The sequence below is a fragment of the Protopterus annectens genome, chromosome 6.part0 (genome assembly GCF_019279795.1).
Source record: "Protopterus annectens isolate FY-2018-M chromosome 6.part0, PAN1.0, whole genome shotgun sequence".
NCBI lineage: Eukaryota > Metazoa > Chordata > Ceratodontiformes > Protopteridae > Protopterus > Protopterus annectens.
Window position 1 is genome coordinate 1952982243 of NC_056737.1, and position 15665 is coordinate 1952997907.

Here is a 15665-nt window from a genome sequence, read left to right on the forward strand (position 1 = left end):
AATGCCCACTGTAACTAATAACCCTTAAGGTTCACAGAGTACACTAGAAGCAGTGGTCATTTATTTGTGCCCACTGGTTCCATGACTGGAGACTGAGAATATACATGAATGCTACAAACTTGCATAGTAAGCTTGGCTGTGCAATGGTTTATCTTAATTAACCTATTTATTTATATGTGAATTATATTTTTCCATTAGAAATATTAATTAGTATTTATGGTTTTAGATTTTTGAATTAAAGTCTTCTTTTGGCTTTTATTTATCCCTTGTAAACAGGAAACAGGATCCTAAATCATTAAGCCAGCATTCACAATTATTATAGGCTTTTCTTCTGAAGGCATCTTAGACCACTGAATACTAGCATGCATCCTCTTTTGGTCTTCATTCAGAAGCTGATTGAAGTGCTCCTTCCGTCTGACCTTAATGTCATCTGGACAGGTTGGCAGATTGTGGCTGTTATCCTTTATGAATGATGTCTGTCAATTATCTTTTCCTTTCTATCACTGCCTTATGACCTGAAACAGATTGTGTGTGTCATATATTGTGTCACCTTCCAGAAGCTAATATAGCTTCTCTAATACCGTGCCCTTTTCTCATAGCTTCTTTGTTAGATAACTAGAATTACTCCTCAGACCTATGCATCTTTTCTCTTACTCCTTTCTCCACTCCTTCTTTATTTTGAGAATTTTCTGGACTTCTGCATTCCACCACCAGTTTCTTTATGTATCTTTTTTCCACGCCTGTCTCATCTGCTGATCCCTTCTGTTATCTTCATGTATGATACTTTCAGATACTGACATTTTTCTTCTTCTTCTGCCTATTACACTTATTTCTTGCCATTCCAGAGGAGTTACAGGCATGAATTTTACCTATTTCATTTCATTCCATAGAAGGTATAGACACTTCAGTGCTTTTGCTCCAGTTAACTTAGAGCCTTCTCTCTCTACTGCATGCATCTTATTGTGGCCACCAGTTGTTTATGTTGAGGGCTAACCATTTCACTATGGATGACCTTGCAGCCTGTCATTTGACCTCGTTGATCTTGACTTACTACCCTTAAGCCATTTCTCAGACAGAAGTCCTTAATATCTTCCTCTTCATTGTTCTTGTTGATCAGTCATGTGGACCCTAGCAGTCCTTCAATCCAGCTCTGCCTGTCCAGGTATGAGCAATTAGGTCAACCAATCACAATCAAGAACAACTCATTTTGTACTACATTAAAAAGGAAGTCCTGCAGCTGCTCAAATACCCTCTTCTCCTTGACCTTGCAGGTCTGCTGTGGAAAACAGGCTTATGAAAATTGCTCCATTTTCATAAAAGAGTTGGACTGACTTGAGTCTTTTATGGATTCTGTTGACACACCTCACTATTCTCATAATAATCTCTCATACCACAGTTCCCAGGCCAGTTCTATTCTGTTCCCCTCCTGAACATTAGACTTTAGATCCCAGGCCAAAAAACTTCACTGCATTTACCTTACACCTTGCCTTCTGGATACACAGAATATCCAACTTATTCCTTACTGTCATATCATACAATCTAAGCTGCATCCCATCAGCGAACCTGTGTTCAATTTAGCAGTCCTTAGTTCACTGTTGGCAGGCTCTTTAGCTTTATATCCAGCTTTTGCTCAAATGCACAAGCCCATGTAACTCATGCAGGCAACCAGACATCAGCAAGTCAGTAACTTTCCATAGACTCCACACTGCCCAGAGGTAGGGTGGGTAGGCTTTCCCCATGTTAAGTACTGGCCCCTTAAGGTGCTTTACATAAGTTTGAGTAAAGTCCTCAACCCAGTTAGCATTGGTAAATACCTTTTTGGTTGCATCAGTCAATGTGCTCATATCACCTAAAGACAATTTTTATACTGCTGAGTGTCTTGTCCTGATGTGGTGCACATCCTGTAGTCTATGTTCTCCTATCTACAAGATTCTGTGCACCACAGCTGATGCCTGAAGTAGTTGGGCCCAAATAACTCTTGTCCAAATAGGCACCACCTCTTTATGCAGATGTATTCTGATAGTGGACCTCTTGAGTTCAACTAGAAAGGCTGGCTTGAAACCCAAGACCTCATAACTCTCAGCTGTACTGAATTCCTCGGTATTTACTGGTTTTGAAGTCCAAATAATGGGGCGCCACAAATTCCCATGTGGCCCCATTAAATACTGTTTTTTTTCCAATTTTTTAAGTTGTCGCTGATGTCATCATGTGCAGAGCATGCGCAATGACATTAGCTTCTTTGAGGGAGACTGCCAGCCTGTCAGAATAGGGTTTAGACTGTGCATATTAATGTCTTTTTTACGTACATGCTCAGAACACCCCCACACACATATATTCACATTATTCTGTCACATTTTCAGGTTAAAAGTACTAATACGTTTAAGTCCTTTATTATTTAAGGATTTGTCCCATATTCACTTGTGAGCTATAAGTCCCCATCACACATTCAGTGCTAATGTTTTTAACCAATATCTAGGTACAGTACTGAATCTTATATTAATCCATCAAGTGAACTTTTCTAAGTTTAATATAATGTATTTTAACAGTCATGTGAACTTCCAGACTACTGTTCAACATGTTCAACATTTTCTGATTTGATCCTCCTTTCGGTGCATAACTATAACCTGTTAGTTTAGCCTTTCAACAGTCACCTCCCCCACGAATATTTTCACAAATGGCGATCATGAGCAGTCCTACTGGTAACACATAGGCACGTTTTCAGTTTCCTTCATAAAGAGTGCAGGTATGGCTATTTGAAAAAAAATAGTAGTTTCCTTGGTAGTTACCTCTAGACATACATTTTAACTCTTAGAACAAGAAATCTGGACAAAGCCAAAATAATTTGAGGGAGGACACGGACATTTCAAATAATGCTCTTAAAAGCTCAGAAAGTTGTTAGAGTAGAACCACGTGAAGTCAAACTCAAATGTGTGTTATTGTTTATTGACTTCAATCCTCAGGAATTGCCAGAAAACAGAATGTTTATGAGGGACAGACCACAATATGAGGCAAAAAATCTGGATATTTTGTGAAAATTTGGACAGTTTATGGGTATGTCTGTAGCGTGTTGTTTAGCTGTAATACTGCTTGTACTCTTGCTTTTAAGGCATTGTCTGCGTAGTAAGTATAAGAAAAAAGTAGCTGCATGAGGATCATTCTGCTAGAATTTCCTTTATAGGAATAATTTAGATAATTCAGTTTGACAATTGCTTATCTTGGCTTATTTATTTATTTATTTTTGCTGGGATTATCTATATTTTAATTACTGAGATCTGCTGCTGTTGCATTTAATTTTCTTTGGATAAATGAATCACATTTTTATTTCAGCAGCAAGCATGAGCTGGTTTGACATGCAATTTCTATGATCCACCTAAGTTTTTAGCCTTCATGTATACTGGGCTCTTATGTAAACCGTTGAGAGAATTGTGTGATAGTGACTTCCTCGTTACCATCAACTCTCTTGACTTCATTATTCATCACCTTCTGTTAACATGCATTATGGGCTGTTGGGAGTTTCTAAGAGTCAAAGGTCAAGAAAATATGAGACCTTCACATATGCTGATATGTGCTTTGCATGTATCTGTGTAAGCAGTGAAGCTGTACTTTCTGCTTTGTTACTGTCACTCAGTAGGTAGGGGTTTGCCTAAAGGCATTATGCAGAGGGCAGTATATTCCTGTCTTTATCACCACCTGGTCATGATGTGTGTGTGTCCATAATTGCTATAGTAGTGTGAAATCTAAGACCAGGGTAGCCTGTGTCCCAGTGAAGTATGCATGTTGACGATTGCAGGATCTGCACTTGTTGCCTGTTGCTGTAATTGGCAATGTAGATTCCAGACGGAATCTGGATCCTAACTACCTAATGAAGCTTGTTGTTTTGGACCCAGATCAGGGCACTCTTGACTTATTTGTATTCTGTGCATCAGTCACTGCCTTCTTGATTAAGGAGTTCCTGAACCCCCCTCCAACCAATATAATCAAAACCAGAAGAGAAATTTCACAACAGTGAATGTTCTATATTCTGCTGCAGCAGCTTAAGCTATGTGGGTTATATTCTGCAGTAAGAGCCAACCACCTTCCAAAGCTTCAGGACACTTTGCACATACTCAAACCTTATTAGTTTGTTTGTGCTGTTCCTTTGATGGGCAGATTTATCTTTGGAGGAAAAACCTTCCTATTTAAAAACTTTTTTTGTGAACACTTTATTGATCAGGAAAGTTATTTAAAGCTAGGAGTTGTTTAATGAACTCTCACAAGACTGTATTAGAGGTGTTTTTTAACTTTCAGTTTAAAAGTTGTCTACAGTATTGAAAAAAAAAAATCCTGGGGAGAAATTGTTTATTTTGCTTTTGGCAGCTGACAGAGTGTGTGTTTACTGTGTTTCTACGACAAAATTTAAAGTTTTATTGGCCTTTGCTGCTTGCATTTCCTTGGGAAAGAGGCACCATTTTCAGCTTGACCATAGAAAATCTAGGCAAACAGCCTTTACCACCACAGCAGGCAAACAATTTGCCTCAGCTGCAGGTGGGTGTCTGCTGTGGTTGTTAGGTGTACCTCAGACTACTCCTCTTTTAGCAAGGATCCCGGTCTTGTAGTACCTACAGCCACGGTGGATCAGGGTTAGCCACATTTTCTGTGGCTGTTTGGGTCCTTTTAGTGGGCAAGGAAGAGATACATCTGTCAGTCCTGGGAGAGGGAACAGGGAAAGCTTCCCTGTTTTGTCAGAATGTTGTCCCATCCTTGCGGAAGCCACTGCTCCCATTATTTACACTGTTGTTCCCATTTTTCCTGTTAGAAACAAAACTAAATGTGCATCTAATTTCCTTAGGAGTAAATTACTGGTGCCGGCTCAGAGTTTGATTTAGGTTAATGAGCCTTACTATAAAATAGTTTCTGGAAAAAGAACAAGGGAAATTTTTTTTTTTCTGAAGAGATTCAAGATTCTGAATCTGGGCATATATGGGTATTGTCCTCCGATGTCTGATTCAGACTTTCAGGTGAGCTCTTTTTCTGTTTCTCTCTGTGGAGGTTTATCTTTTTCTGAGACTATTTCCAAAATATCCCAGTGTTTTTCAGTGGGAGAACACTGAGGTTTTTTTAGTCTCTCTGGAAAATGCTGTGAGCAGAAGGAATTTCCACAACCTTCTTCTATTCATCCAGTTCTGTCAGCTTTGGAAAATATGAGTTTTACTGCCTGCAGTTTTTCTGATAGTTAGCCAGCTGCTTCTAAAAAGTATGGGAACAAGTGTACGCTTATGCAACACTGATTTTTAAAATTCTGCATTGTCAGGCTCATATGTTAAGTCTTTTTTGACTAATTGAAAAAGCATGAGGAGTGTTTTCTGCAGTTTCTTCTTTGGAAAAGAAATCTGCTTTACATTATTTAGTTTCTTCTATTGTACAAGTCAGTACTCCTTGTTTGCAGTGGAGTTGGAGTTACTCTGTAGTCCTGAGAATGTCCTCCTTTGGCGAAGGTACGTAGTAACTATGAACCTGTTATTAGTTTGCCATCCCTTCCCTATTAAGCTATTACTAGTGTATCATTTTTTAATGTAACATAGGCAAGTTATTCTTCAAGGGCAATCGGCACTTTACTTATAGATGAAACAATGAAATATAAAGTTGTTTGCTAGCAGTAACCTCTTTGTTAGTTACAGATCTCTTTCTTCTTCCTCTTTCGGCTTTTCCCGATTAGGGGTCGCCACAGTGGAAAATCTGTCCGCTCATGATTGGCAGTGGAGTTTTACAGTGTCGAGTTGCTAGCCCGGCACCCAACCTTCCACAGAAGGCACACACACACGCACACACTCATACCTAGGGCCAATTTGGAGTGTCCAATCCACCTACTGCATGTCTTTAGGATGTGGGAGGAAACCCGCGCAACTACAGGGAGGACATGCAGACTCCGCACAGACGGCACCCCAGCTGAGAATCGAACCGGAGAACCTCTTGCTGTGAGGTGGCAACGCTAACCGCTGCACCACCGTGGCCACCCTATTAGTTACAGATCTCTTTAATGTGGAATTATTTAGGTGACTTTTACTTCTGCAGAGACTGTGCATATTTACTGACACAGACAGTGACAAAGTATCAGAAGTCTTGGATTTGTGAAGTGAAGAGCTTAACATACGGCAACATACTGATGGCTTAAACTGTATACTGTTCTTATTGATTTCTTGAACTATATTTAACTTGGTTATGCTGACAATTTAAAGTTATATGCCACTTTTGTGTATTTAAGACACTTTCTTTACTTCTTGGCTGAACTGCTGTTTGCTTGGATTTGCAGAAATTTTATACTCTTTTTTGCATTTGGTTGTTTTTAATTGTAGCTGCATTTCCCTATCTCCTCCAGAAAATAGGCATGGCATAGTCAGGCTGGCAGTTGGTGCAGACGTTCAAGTCTGTGAGCTATAATTCCTGTGGTGCAAGGTTTGATTCCTTCACTGTTCTTTCTGCTAGAGAGACAGGTATGTATCCCAGAGATTACCCCGTCTCTGGAACAGGCTCACCATCCATGTGAAGCAGAGTTTCTCCCTAATTCAATTCAAGTGCAACTTGGGCAATTGGATGAGGAATAGGAAATTCATACTTGGTTTGGCACCTGTGTCTCTAATGGACAGAGGCAATCTGTGAGGGGTTGATCTCCCAGGCCCTAGCTTGTAAATATTTCATCTCCCAAGCCCCTGTTTACACTTAGCAAGGGTATCAGAACTTGTCAGAGATTTGGGATGCATGGCTAGGTTTAAAAATGCCCTTGTGATCATTAGCCTAGTAAACAGCTATGAAGCGAAGTTATTAAACCTTGTGTACATACATGTACATACATGTACATACATGTATAAATAAACATTGTGAACTTGTAGTAATGTTTGTTCATCACAGTAGTGCACCACAGTGATCCCAGATTAAACACAGTTAACTGTGTAAAATCAGGTGCCACAAATTAACAAAAAAAAAAAAAAAACTACAGTACTAAAAATATGGATGCAAATCATCTTATTTATAACAGGTCAAGGAATGCAACTTCACTGAAATAATTTCATAGGTAGACTATGCACATCACCCATTTAACAAAGTTAACAGAACATATTTGTAAGACAGAATTTAGTTAAGCTAACTGTTGCACTAATTTAGCTATGCATTCTTCAGCTATTTGTACAGTGCTGACAACATTGTAAATCACTTCTAGTCAGTAGGACTATCAACTTGGGTCTCCCCTGAAAACAGGCCATAAGCCTAACAGAACTAACTTGCCAATAAAAGCATAAATAAAAAGTACTTTTTACTTACACAAAAAGTGTAACCAGCTTTTTTTTCAAAAATAGTCTGATTTTTGGATAAGTAATGGCTAAGCTGGTAACAGAACAGACTAAAATATCAATATAAACAACAATGTTAAAGTGAGTTTGCAGTAACGTTTTGCACTGGAGAGTAAACAGTCTATGGTGGGAGATTTCTTCCAGAAATGTAAAGATGGTGGGAATAATTTTAAGGGAGATAGTGCAGTATAACTTAAAGGGGGATACATAGACAAAAGAGAAGGTAAGAGTAAAAATCTCATGTTAGCTAAAGAAAGAAGGAGATAGTTAAAAGTAAAAGAAAGGGAGATGTATGCAGCAGAAGGTAAGTGCTGAGGTAGTAAAACAACATAAACATGTAAGACACAGGACTGGTTAAGTCAGTCTTGCATCATAAGCACAGGTGATCTTATCTTAGATTAAACAGCAGGAACAGATGACATGTTTCTTTAGGTAATCGTTGTTTTCTTAAGAGTTTTAGGTATGTTTAAAACTAGTGAAGGAAGGAAGAGAACTACAGATGGAAAGACCAGCTAAATATGTCTTCATTTTAATAAAAAGGTACAAAGAAAAGTAGTCTCAGCTGAACTGTCTTCTTTAATTAATCATAAAAATTCTCACATCAGCCTCACTGATTTTAGTACAGCAGTAGACCTGTTCACAATTGAAAAGGCCAAAGAAAACTGTTGTACAGTATTCAAGAAGACAGATTTGCTGGTCAAAAGCCTGGACATTCAGAATCAAGCTCCTACAAAAATGACTGAAAACACAGTATACGAGTCTAAACAAATAAAAGAAAATGCTGTTCAAAACTTGCTAAAATTTTATTGCGAAGTGACTTAGTAACACAGTCAACATGCTTAGGGTATAGTGAAAATAAACACAGTCTATGAAAAATATACAAAAATCAAACTTTTACCTCCCACTTATGCACCTGAATAAAAGACACCCTTAGGAAGATATCATATGGAAATATCAGTATTCATATCATTAATTTATTATAGTAGTTTATTACATGGATTGCTACAGAGGAATGTTGGCTACATCAAAAGAGACAGTCAGAGACAGACTTGTAAGCATGATTCACTCTATCACTGATAACAAAAGCTAAGTACAGAACACTTGTTATTGTATCTTTCGGCTTTTCCTGGTTAGGGGTTGCCACAGCGAAACTCCGGTCCGCTAATGATTGGCAGTAGATTTTTACGTACTGAGTTGCCAGCCCTGACGCACAACCTTCAACGAAGGTACGCCCATTCATGCATGTCTCCACACAGAAGACACTTTAGCTGAGAATCGAACAGGACAACGTCTTACTGTGAGGCAACAACGCTACCGCAGCACCACCACCGCTAAGTAACATCACTATATTACACAAAAAAGTGAGCACCAAGACAGCTAAGGAACATTAACTGCTGGTGCAGTTCCACTGATTGTGTTTCATGTTCTATATTACTGTTGAATCCTTCTACTGCTAAAACGTATTAAGTTACTGTTAACTTAATGGTCAATGAAACCTGTAACTGGAAACAGAATGATAAATTCTCACAATAAATTAATATAAATGGGGAATGAAATGGATATGAAAGGAATTAACAAGAGTTACTTTAAATCTACTAACTGTAGTGCTTCACTGAGATGAAAAGCAACCAAAAGTATTCTGGGGAGTTGAAATCTCAAGTCATAATTCCAAAAGGCAATCAGGTAAAATGTGTGCTTCATGTTACTGTACTATAATTCAGTGATTTGAATACAATATATGCCTCAGACAAAAGAACTTTAGTTTGATGGCCTAAGTCAACTGGTAGACAAAGTATTCAGACATGTTTTGTATTATATTTTACCTTTGATAGAGATTCCAAGTAGAAATTTCCAACATGACAATTAAGCATTACACCTGTCTCCGAATATGAGTCATTAGCTTCACAGCTAATATAGCTTTCATCCTAAAATTAAAAAAATGGACCAATTACATATCAGAGACCATTACACATTTTTTTCTAGCAGCCAGATGCACATATCAACATGATGAAAGGAATACTAGTACAATATTTTATCTGTGTGTCATATTACATACATTTACAATATGCAGTTGCAGTTGCTGTGGATTTTACCCACATCAGGCAACAAAGGTTTACAGGTACGATGGCATTTAATAAAAAAATCAGCATAATGCATGGAAAAGAACAAGTATATAAAACTTTGTAGAACAAATATAAAAAAATTTGTAATAATAGACTGGTTTTCTAAAATAAGCACAAAAACAAAGATGCTTTGATATGTGTGTGTGTGTGTGTGTGTGTGTGTGTGTGTGTGTGTGTGTGTGTGTATGTGTGTAGATATATATATATATATATTTGTGTGTGTGTGTGTGTGTGTGTGTGTGTGTGTGTGTGTGTGTGTGTGTGTCTGTCTGTATATGTGTGTATACAAAATACGTATGGGCGCACACACATATACAGGACAGCATGCACCATCTTTCCAATAAAAACAATCTTTCAATTTACATTTAAAATTCAATACTCACAAAGATATACACTTACTGATGCTAAAATTCTACTGAAGTAGACATTTCTGGGAAGTGTGATGTAAAGTCGTGTATTGTATGCATCATCTCCATCATTCATGAGGGACACTTTCAACTTGAGTGCCTTTACAGCTCCAACAGTAAGGTAAGATTTGTTCTCCATCCTGTAAATTGTATTCAGTAAGATAATTGTTTCACAAGATCACAATCTGTGCACAATCATTTGGGAAGTTAATCTGTTCAGCTTTACTATAAAAGTAAATGTTTAACTTATTTCCTTATACATACCATTTCAAAGCCTAAGATATTCTACAGGTAATCAACAAGATAATATATAATTTAATTTAATTAATTTAATTTAATTAATAAAAATAATAACAGAAAACAAGTTTAAAATAAAAACTGCTTGAAGCAACCCAAACAGAACGGGAAACAATTTTATCATTTGCTTAAAAAAATCAGCATGATATCTACTCGTGGAATTATGAATAACAATAACTAAAATAAGGCATTATATTAACAGCTAATTTTTAAACAAAATGCAAATCACAAACAGTTTGGAGAAGAGTTGCATTTCATCAGATATTTATTTGCTTTTGTTTAGCAGGATAGTCTGAATGGATCAGTGAAATTAAATCTTTTCAGATGAGGCTGTGGAGAAAGGCTACAGTCTTTTACATTAATTTTTCATACATACATACATACATCTACATTTTTGCATGCATGCCTCTATTATGCAGAATAATATAGCACATAGGCATCTTGTTCATACATACATACAATACCTTTATATGTTTAGGGACGTGCTTCTATTACACAGAATAATATTCACTCACTCTGTATATAATGTCATTTTATGTACTAATTTATTCCCTCAAGCCAACTATGATATTCAACTGCAAACAAACCTCACTTTCGACACAGGAACCAACTGTCAAAACGTAGTAAATGTCAAAGAAACAGCAAAGGTTCCAAGCATGGCTTAGTTCAAAATATTTAATGGGTACAAAAAATACACAGGGTAAGTGCTTTCACGGACCAAAGCTCCGCTTCATCAGACCCTAATAAAGCATGTCAGCAGTTACTCAACATTTAAACCTGTTTCATCCAATACAAATCAAGTTTGAGAGTGATGTAATAATTGGCATTAATTAATACAAATGTACAAAAAAACACATATATATAAAATGTATTTAAAACCTACTAATGCTTCAATGGTCTAGCTCTTAAAAATGGTTTAAGCGAAACTCTGCTGTTTAAACCAGGATACCTGTCAGCTTATAGTTTTAGTATCCACTTCTGCTCAACAGATTCAGTTCTATTGTTGAGGTCTCCCCCTCTAACGTTGACATGTAAAGTTTCTACAACAAAAAATTTAAACCTATGTTCACAGCCTTCCTTAATCACATCCATAGCTAGGGCGTTAGACTCTTTAGAGTTCCTGATGTCACGAAGATGCTCTAAAATCCTATCTTTGAAGGGTCTGTTCATTTTGCCAATATAATATGCATAGCATGTCGTACAAAAACTAAAATACACTAGATTCTTGGTATGGCAGTCAGCATAAAAATCAATATTAATAACAAAACCTAGCTGTGGGTGTGTAAAATTACCTCCTGAATAGATACGCACAAGCTGTACATCTTCTACATGTGAACGTGCCCACCATTTCTGAATGCACATGAGTGTTATGTTTCAGGGGTCAATAACATAGTTATTTCTTCAAAGATCTATTATTTCTAAATGTAAAATCTGGTTTATTATTGATAACACCTCGTAACTCGGGTACTGTTAATAAACTTAAACCATTTTTAAGAGCTAGACCATTGAAGCACTGATGAATACTCTTAGGCCTAGAAGCCAGGCTACCACTAGAAAATCTACCTCTAGTCACCATCTTACTCCTGCCTCTCCACCTCAGGCACAGATGCTTAAGATGGTGGAGGATCTTATTTCCCTTATCATAGGCAGTTAAATAAGTTGAATCAGATGTTTTGTAGTCAAACACTTTTTATTAAGGTTTTTTATTGGGATGTTTGAGTTTTTAACCAAATATGTAAGCATGCTTTTTTATGAATGAGATGGTTATATTTATTCTCGTCTATCTCCAAGCATATCAGTAACTACAAGTTTTATATATATATATTTTTTTGTACATTTATATTAATTAATGCCAATTATTACATCATCTCAAACTTGATTTGTATTGGATGAAACAGGTTTAAATGTTGAGTAACCGCTGACATGCTTTATTATGGTCTGATGAAGCGGAGCTTTGGTCCGTGAAAGCACTTACACTGTGTATTTTTTGTACCCATTAAATATTTTGAACTAAGCCGTGCTTGGAACCTTTGCTGTTTCTTTGACATCAACTATGATATTCACTCTGTATATCTGTCTATATTGAATTTTGCACTCTGTCTATAATGTCATGTAACTCTTCTGTTTTCCCCAGGATGAGACTGAAATGTATCCACTGGGATCAGTTCTCTAACCTCGGTTAACAAAGTCAAAATAAAAAAATAATAAAAAAAATAAAATGGAAACAGAAAAGGATGCACTTGAAGTAGCATAGTACAGCTGTAGTTACAATACCTACAGCAATGTAGAGTAGAATAGATTGGGAGCATGTTAGACAGTGAGATTGAGAGGAATATAAGTTGCATTAGCTGAGAATATAATAAAACAGAACAGTTAATAGGAAGTTAAAATGAGAAACGTACACAATGAGTGATTGAAAGGCATGTAGAAGAGTAAAGTTTAGCAGTGGTTACAGGACGGTATTGGGTGAGAAGGATTTATCCATGTTGTGGAAATGAGCAGAGCCAAGAGTTTAGGAGATGGTGATGTTCTTCATGTTTCACTGTTGCAAGTCATCACCCGTAGGTTATCCCTGCTGTGGTAGCCCTCGGTCCGCCCGAATACCAGAGTCAATGTTGTTATGCATCAGCTGCTGTCGCATGTAGACTGACATCAGGTTGTCAGTGCTATAAAGCAAGGCAGCTGATGCCATTACATCAGTCTTTCTTGCCATGGAGCCCATAGCAGAAGCAGTTTGCAAGTGTGCCAGTCAGTCTCTACCAGAGTTCGGATCACAGCTGAAAACGTCTAAAACTAAGTACCCCGTTGGGATCTCTTTTTCTTGCACTAACCGATGTCGGAAAAAGTTAACAATTGTCTCCTATGGAAAGCAGATCCCACACCGAGACTTCCATTCATACTGCATCACTTGTTTAGGCCCAGACCACGACGTCACCCGTTGCCGGTTCTGTGCCCTCTTTAACGTGAGAACCATTCCTCATAGAACTTTTTTTATAGACAGGTACTTTCATCTTGCATCTTCACAGGTGGTGTCAGTCAGCCAACAATCCATAGAGCCTCCTAAAAAGCGCAGGGATAAAGACAGAAACAGACCTCACAAGATTAAGGCTTCCAACAACTCTTCCACTAAGCAAGTCGTCAGTTCTCCCGAATTCAGTGAGGTGCTTTCACAGCCCTGATACCCAATGTGATTGCTACACAGGCCTCTACGGAGACCCTTTCAGAGTCCGGTATGCTGCAGAAATCTTCTTCATCTTCAGAGCCTTTGGCTGTCTCTGCCTCGGTTGGGTCCGGAGCCATGACACAAGCACCGGCTTCCGAGGAGGACTTTCACACCACCGATTCCAGTCAAAAACCGACATCTTCACACCCGACTACCATTTCTGTCACACTGATGAATACTCTTAGGCCTAGAAGCCAGGCTACCACTAGAAAATCTACCTCTAGTCACCATCTTACTCCCGCCCCTCCACCTCAGGCACAGATGCTTAAGATGGTGGAGGATCTTATTTCCCTTATCATAGGCAGTCAAGCCATAACTTCTAAAAGGAAAAGACACCCTTCTCCTGAACTACTCACAGAGCAAGATTCTTAGAAATCAGATTATTCAGATTTTGAAGAGGAACAACAACCTCTTACTGCTTATGAGGATTTAGATGCAGAGGAATCCATCCTTTCTGCCTCCCCAACAGAAGACCTCTCCTTTGTGGAAACCCTCCACACCCACAGGGAACATTTCCAGTGGGAATCTCAGGATTTCCCTCAGTCTAAGAAAAGGCTAAGAGAATTTCTAGACTTACCCCAGCACAGATCCCTGGCCATCCCCCCTCTATTTTAGAAGTGGTGGATGATGTTTTCCATGAATCCAGTTAAGCCCCAGATGCTCTACCTCCTGCTCCCAGTAAGCCAGACAGGTATTACAGAGTACTAGACACTTACAGGTGCCTGTATAGAAATCCTGCTGTAGACCAGGAGTACATTACACAGGGTGCCAATGGAGCCAGGGCTAGTTCTGCAAAGAATCCTACTCCTTCTGATAAGGTTGCCAGAGCTCTGGACCGATAGGATAAAAAAGGTTACACCTCTGCAACCTTAGCTATCAGAACTCTCAATTTATTTATTTATTTATTTTACATTTGTTGACCGGGCTAGTCTAGCTGGATATATTTCCATTTTCAGTAGAGGCCCGGGGAGAAAAGCTCCACACAAAATACGACAAAATAACAGGATAGTCAAAAATTAATTAATTGATAAAATCAAAAGATAAACCATACAATAGACAAGCTGTGTAATTGTATAAAACAAAATTACCAAGTCAATTTGAGAGGATATAGATTAGTAAGGAGAAAAAAAAGTGAATTAAAAAAAAGAGAGAGAATAAGGGTAAAAGGTCCAAAGGAAGAGGGGAGTCACACAAGAAGGAAGAGAGGAAGAGGAGGTACGGCAGTAGAATAGGGGCAAGAAAAAGACAGGGAAGGCAAAGAGAAGAGGGGGAGGGGAAAGAAAGGAGAAAGGTTAGTGAGAGGAAAGAAGATAGATACAAGGTTCAAGGGATAAAGGTATTTGCTAGTGTGACTACGATACACATGTGGTAGGTGAAAAGAGGGAGAAAAGTAGAGGAGAAGTTAGTCTGGTGTGCTACAAGAACAAAGCCAGTGGTTTTGGAAGTGTAGTTTAAGTTTTTGTTTAAAGAGGGGTAAGGAGGTAATCTGAGTAATTTCCTTGGGTAAGAGATTCCAAATTCTGCCTACAGAATTAGTGAATAAGGAGTCACCAGCTGAGTTGTTAGTCTTAATAGAGCTGACTAAGAGTTTACAGGAGGATCGAAGGGAGGTAAGATTGCTGTAGGGGACTAAGAGTTTTGAGAGTATGGGGGTGTTATAGGGTTGGTGTAGTATTTTGTGGGCAATAGTGAGTTGTGAGGTTGCAAGGTAGTTTTGTAGTTCAAGCCAGCCTAGAAGTTTCAGGTTATGGCAGTGATGGGTTCTGAAAGGCTTATTAGTGGCAAAGCGGGCGATGTTATTATGGCAGGTAGCTAGTTTGTTTAGGTTGGTTTTCTTAAGGTTGGTTAGGATTGGTGAGGCATAGAAGAAAGTGGATAACAGATGAGAGTGTGCAATAGTAGCTCTGGTAGTTGGGGTTAAAAAAGGTTTGATTCGGTAAAGGGCTCCTATTTTTCTGTTAACTGATTTGATGGTGTTGTTGATGTGTTGATCGAAAGTGAGATTATTATCGATGGTTATTCCTAACAGTTTAGTTGTAGGGTCAGGAGAGATGATAGTGGCATTATTAGACAAAATGGTAAAGTTAGGTGAAGATGTGCGAGTGGTCGGGGAGAAGAGCAGAAGTTTGGTTTTCTTAGCATTCAGAAGGAGGTACCGTCTAGTAAACCATGTTTCTACTGTGTTAAAAATATTTTGGGTTAGTGAGATTAAATCTGAGGAGGAAGAAGCTGAACAAATAATCGTTGAGTCGTCAGCATATTGAATACAGGTAGCTTGAGGGATGACAGTGTG

The 15665-nt window shown here is 38.2% G+C and overlaps 1 protein-coding gene across 1 annotated transcript in view; it reads right to left on the reverse strand.

Annotated features, from left to right (window-relative positions):
- ITGA4 (integrin subunit alpha 4) overlaps nucleotides 1-15665 on the reverse strand; it is a 1222769-nt gene that overhangs the window by 313603 nt on the left and 893501 nt on the right. The window contains exons 18-19 of the mRNA XM_044075262.1: nucleotides 9845-9992; nucleotides 9146-9247 (exon numbers count right to left, since the gene is read on the reverse strand). Of these exons, the coding sequence (XP_043931197.1) occupies nucleotides 9146-9247; nucleotides 9845-9992 (250 nt within the window). The remainder of the gene's footprint in view (nucleotides 1-9145; nucleotides 9248-9844; nucleotides 9993-15665) is intronic.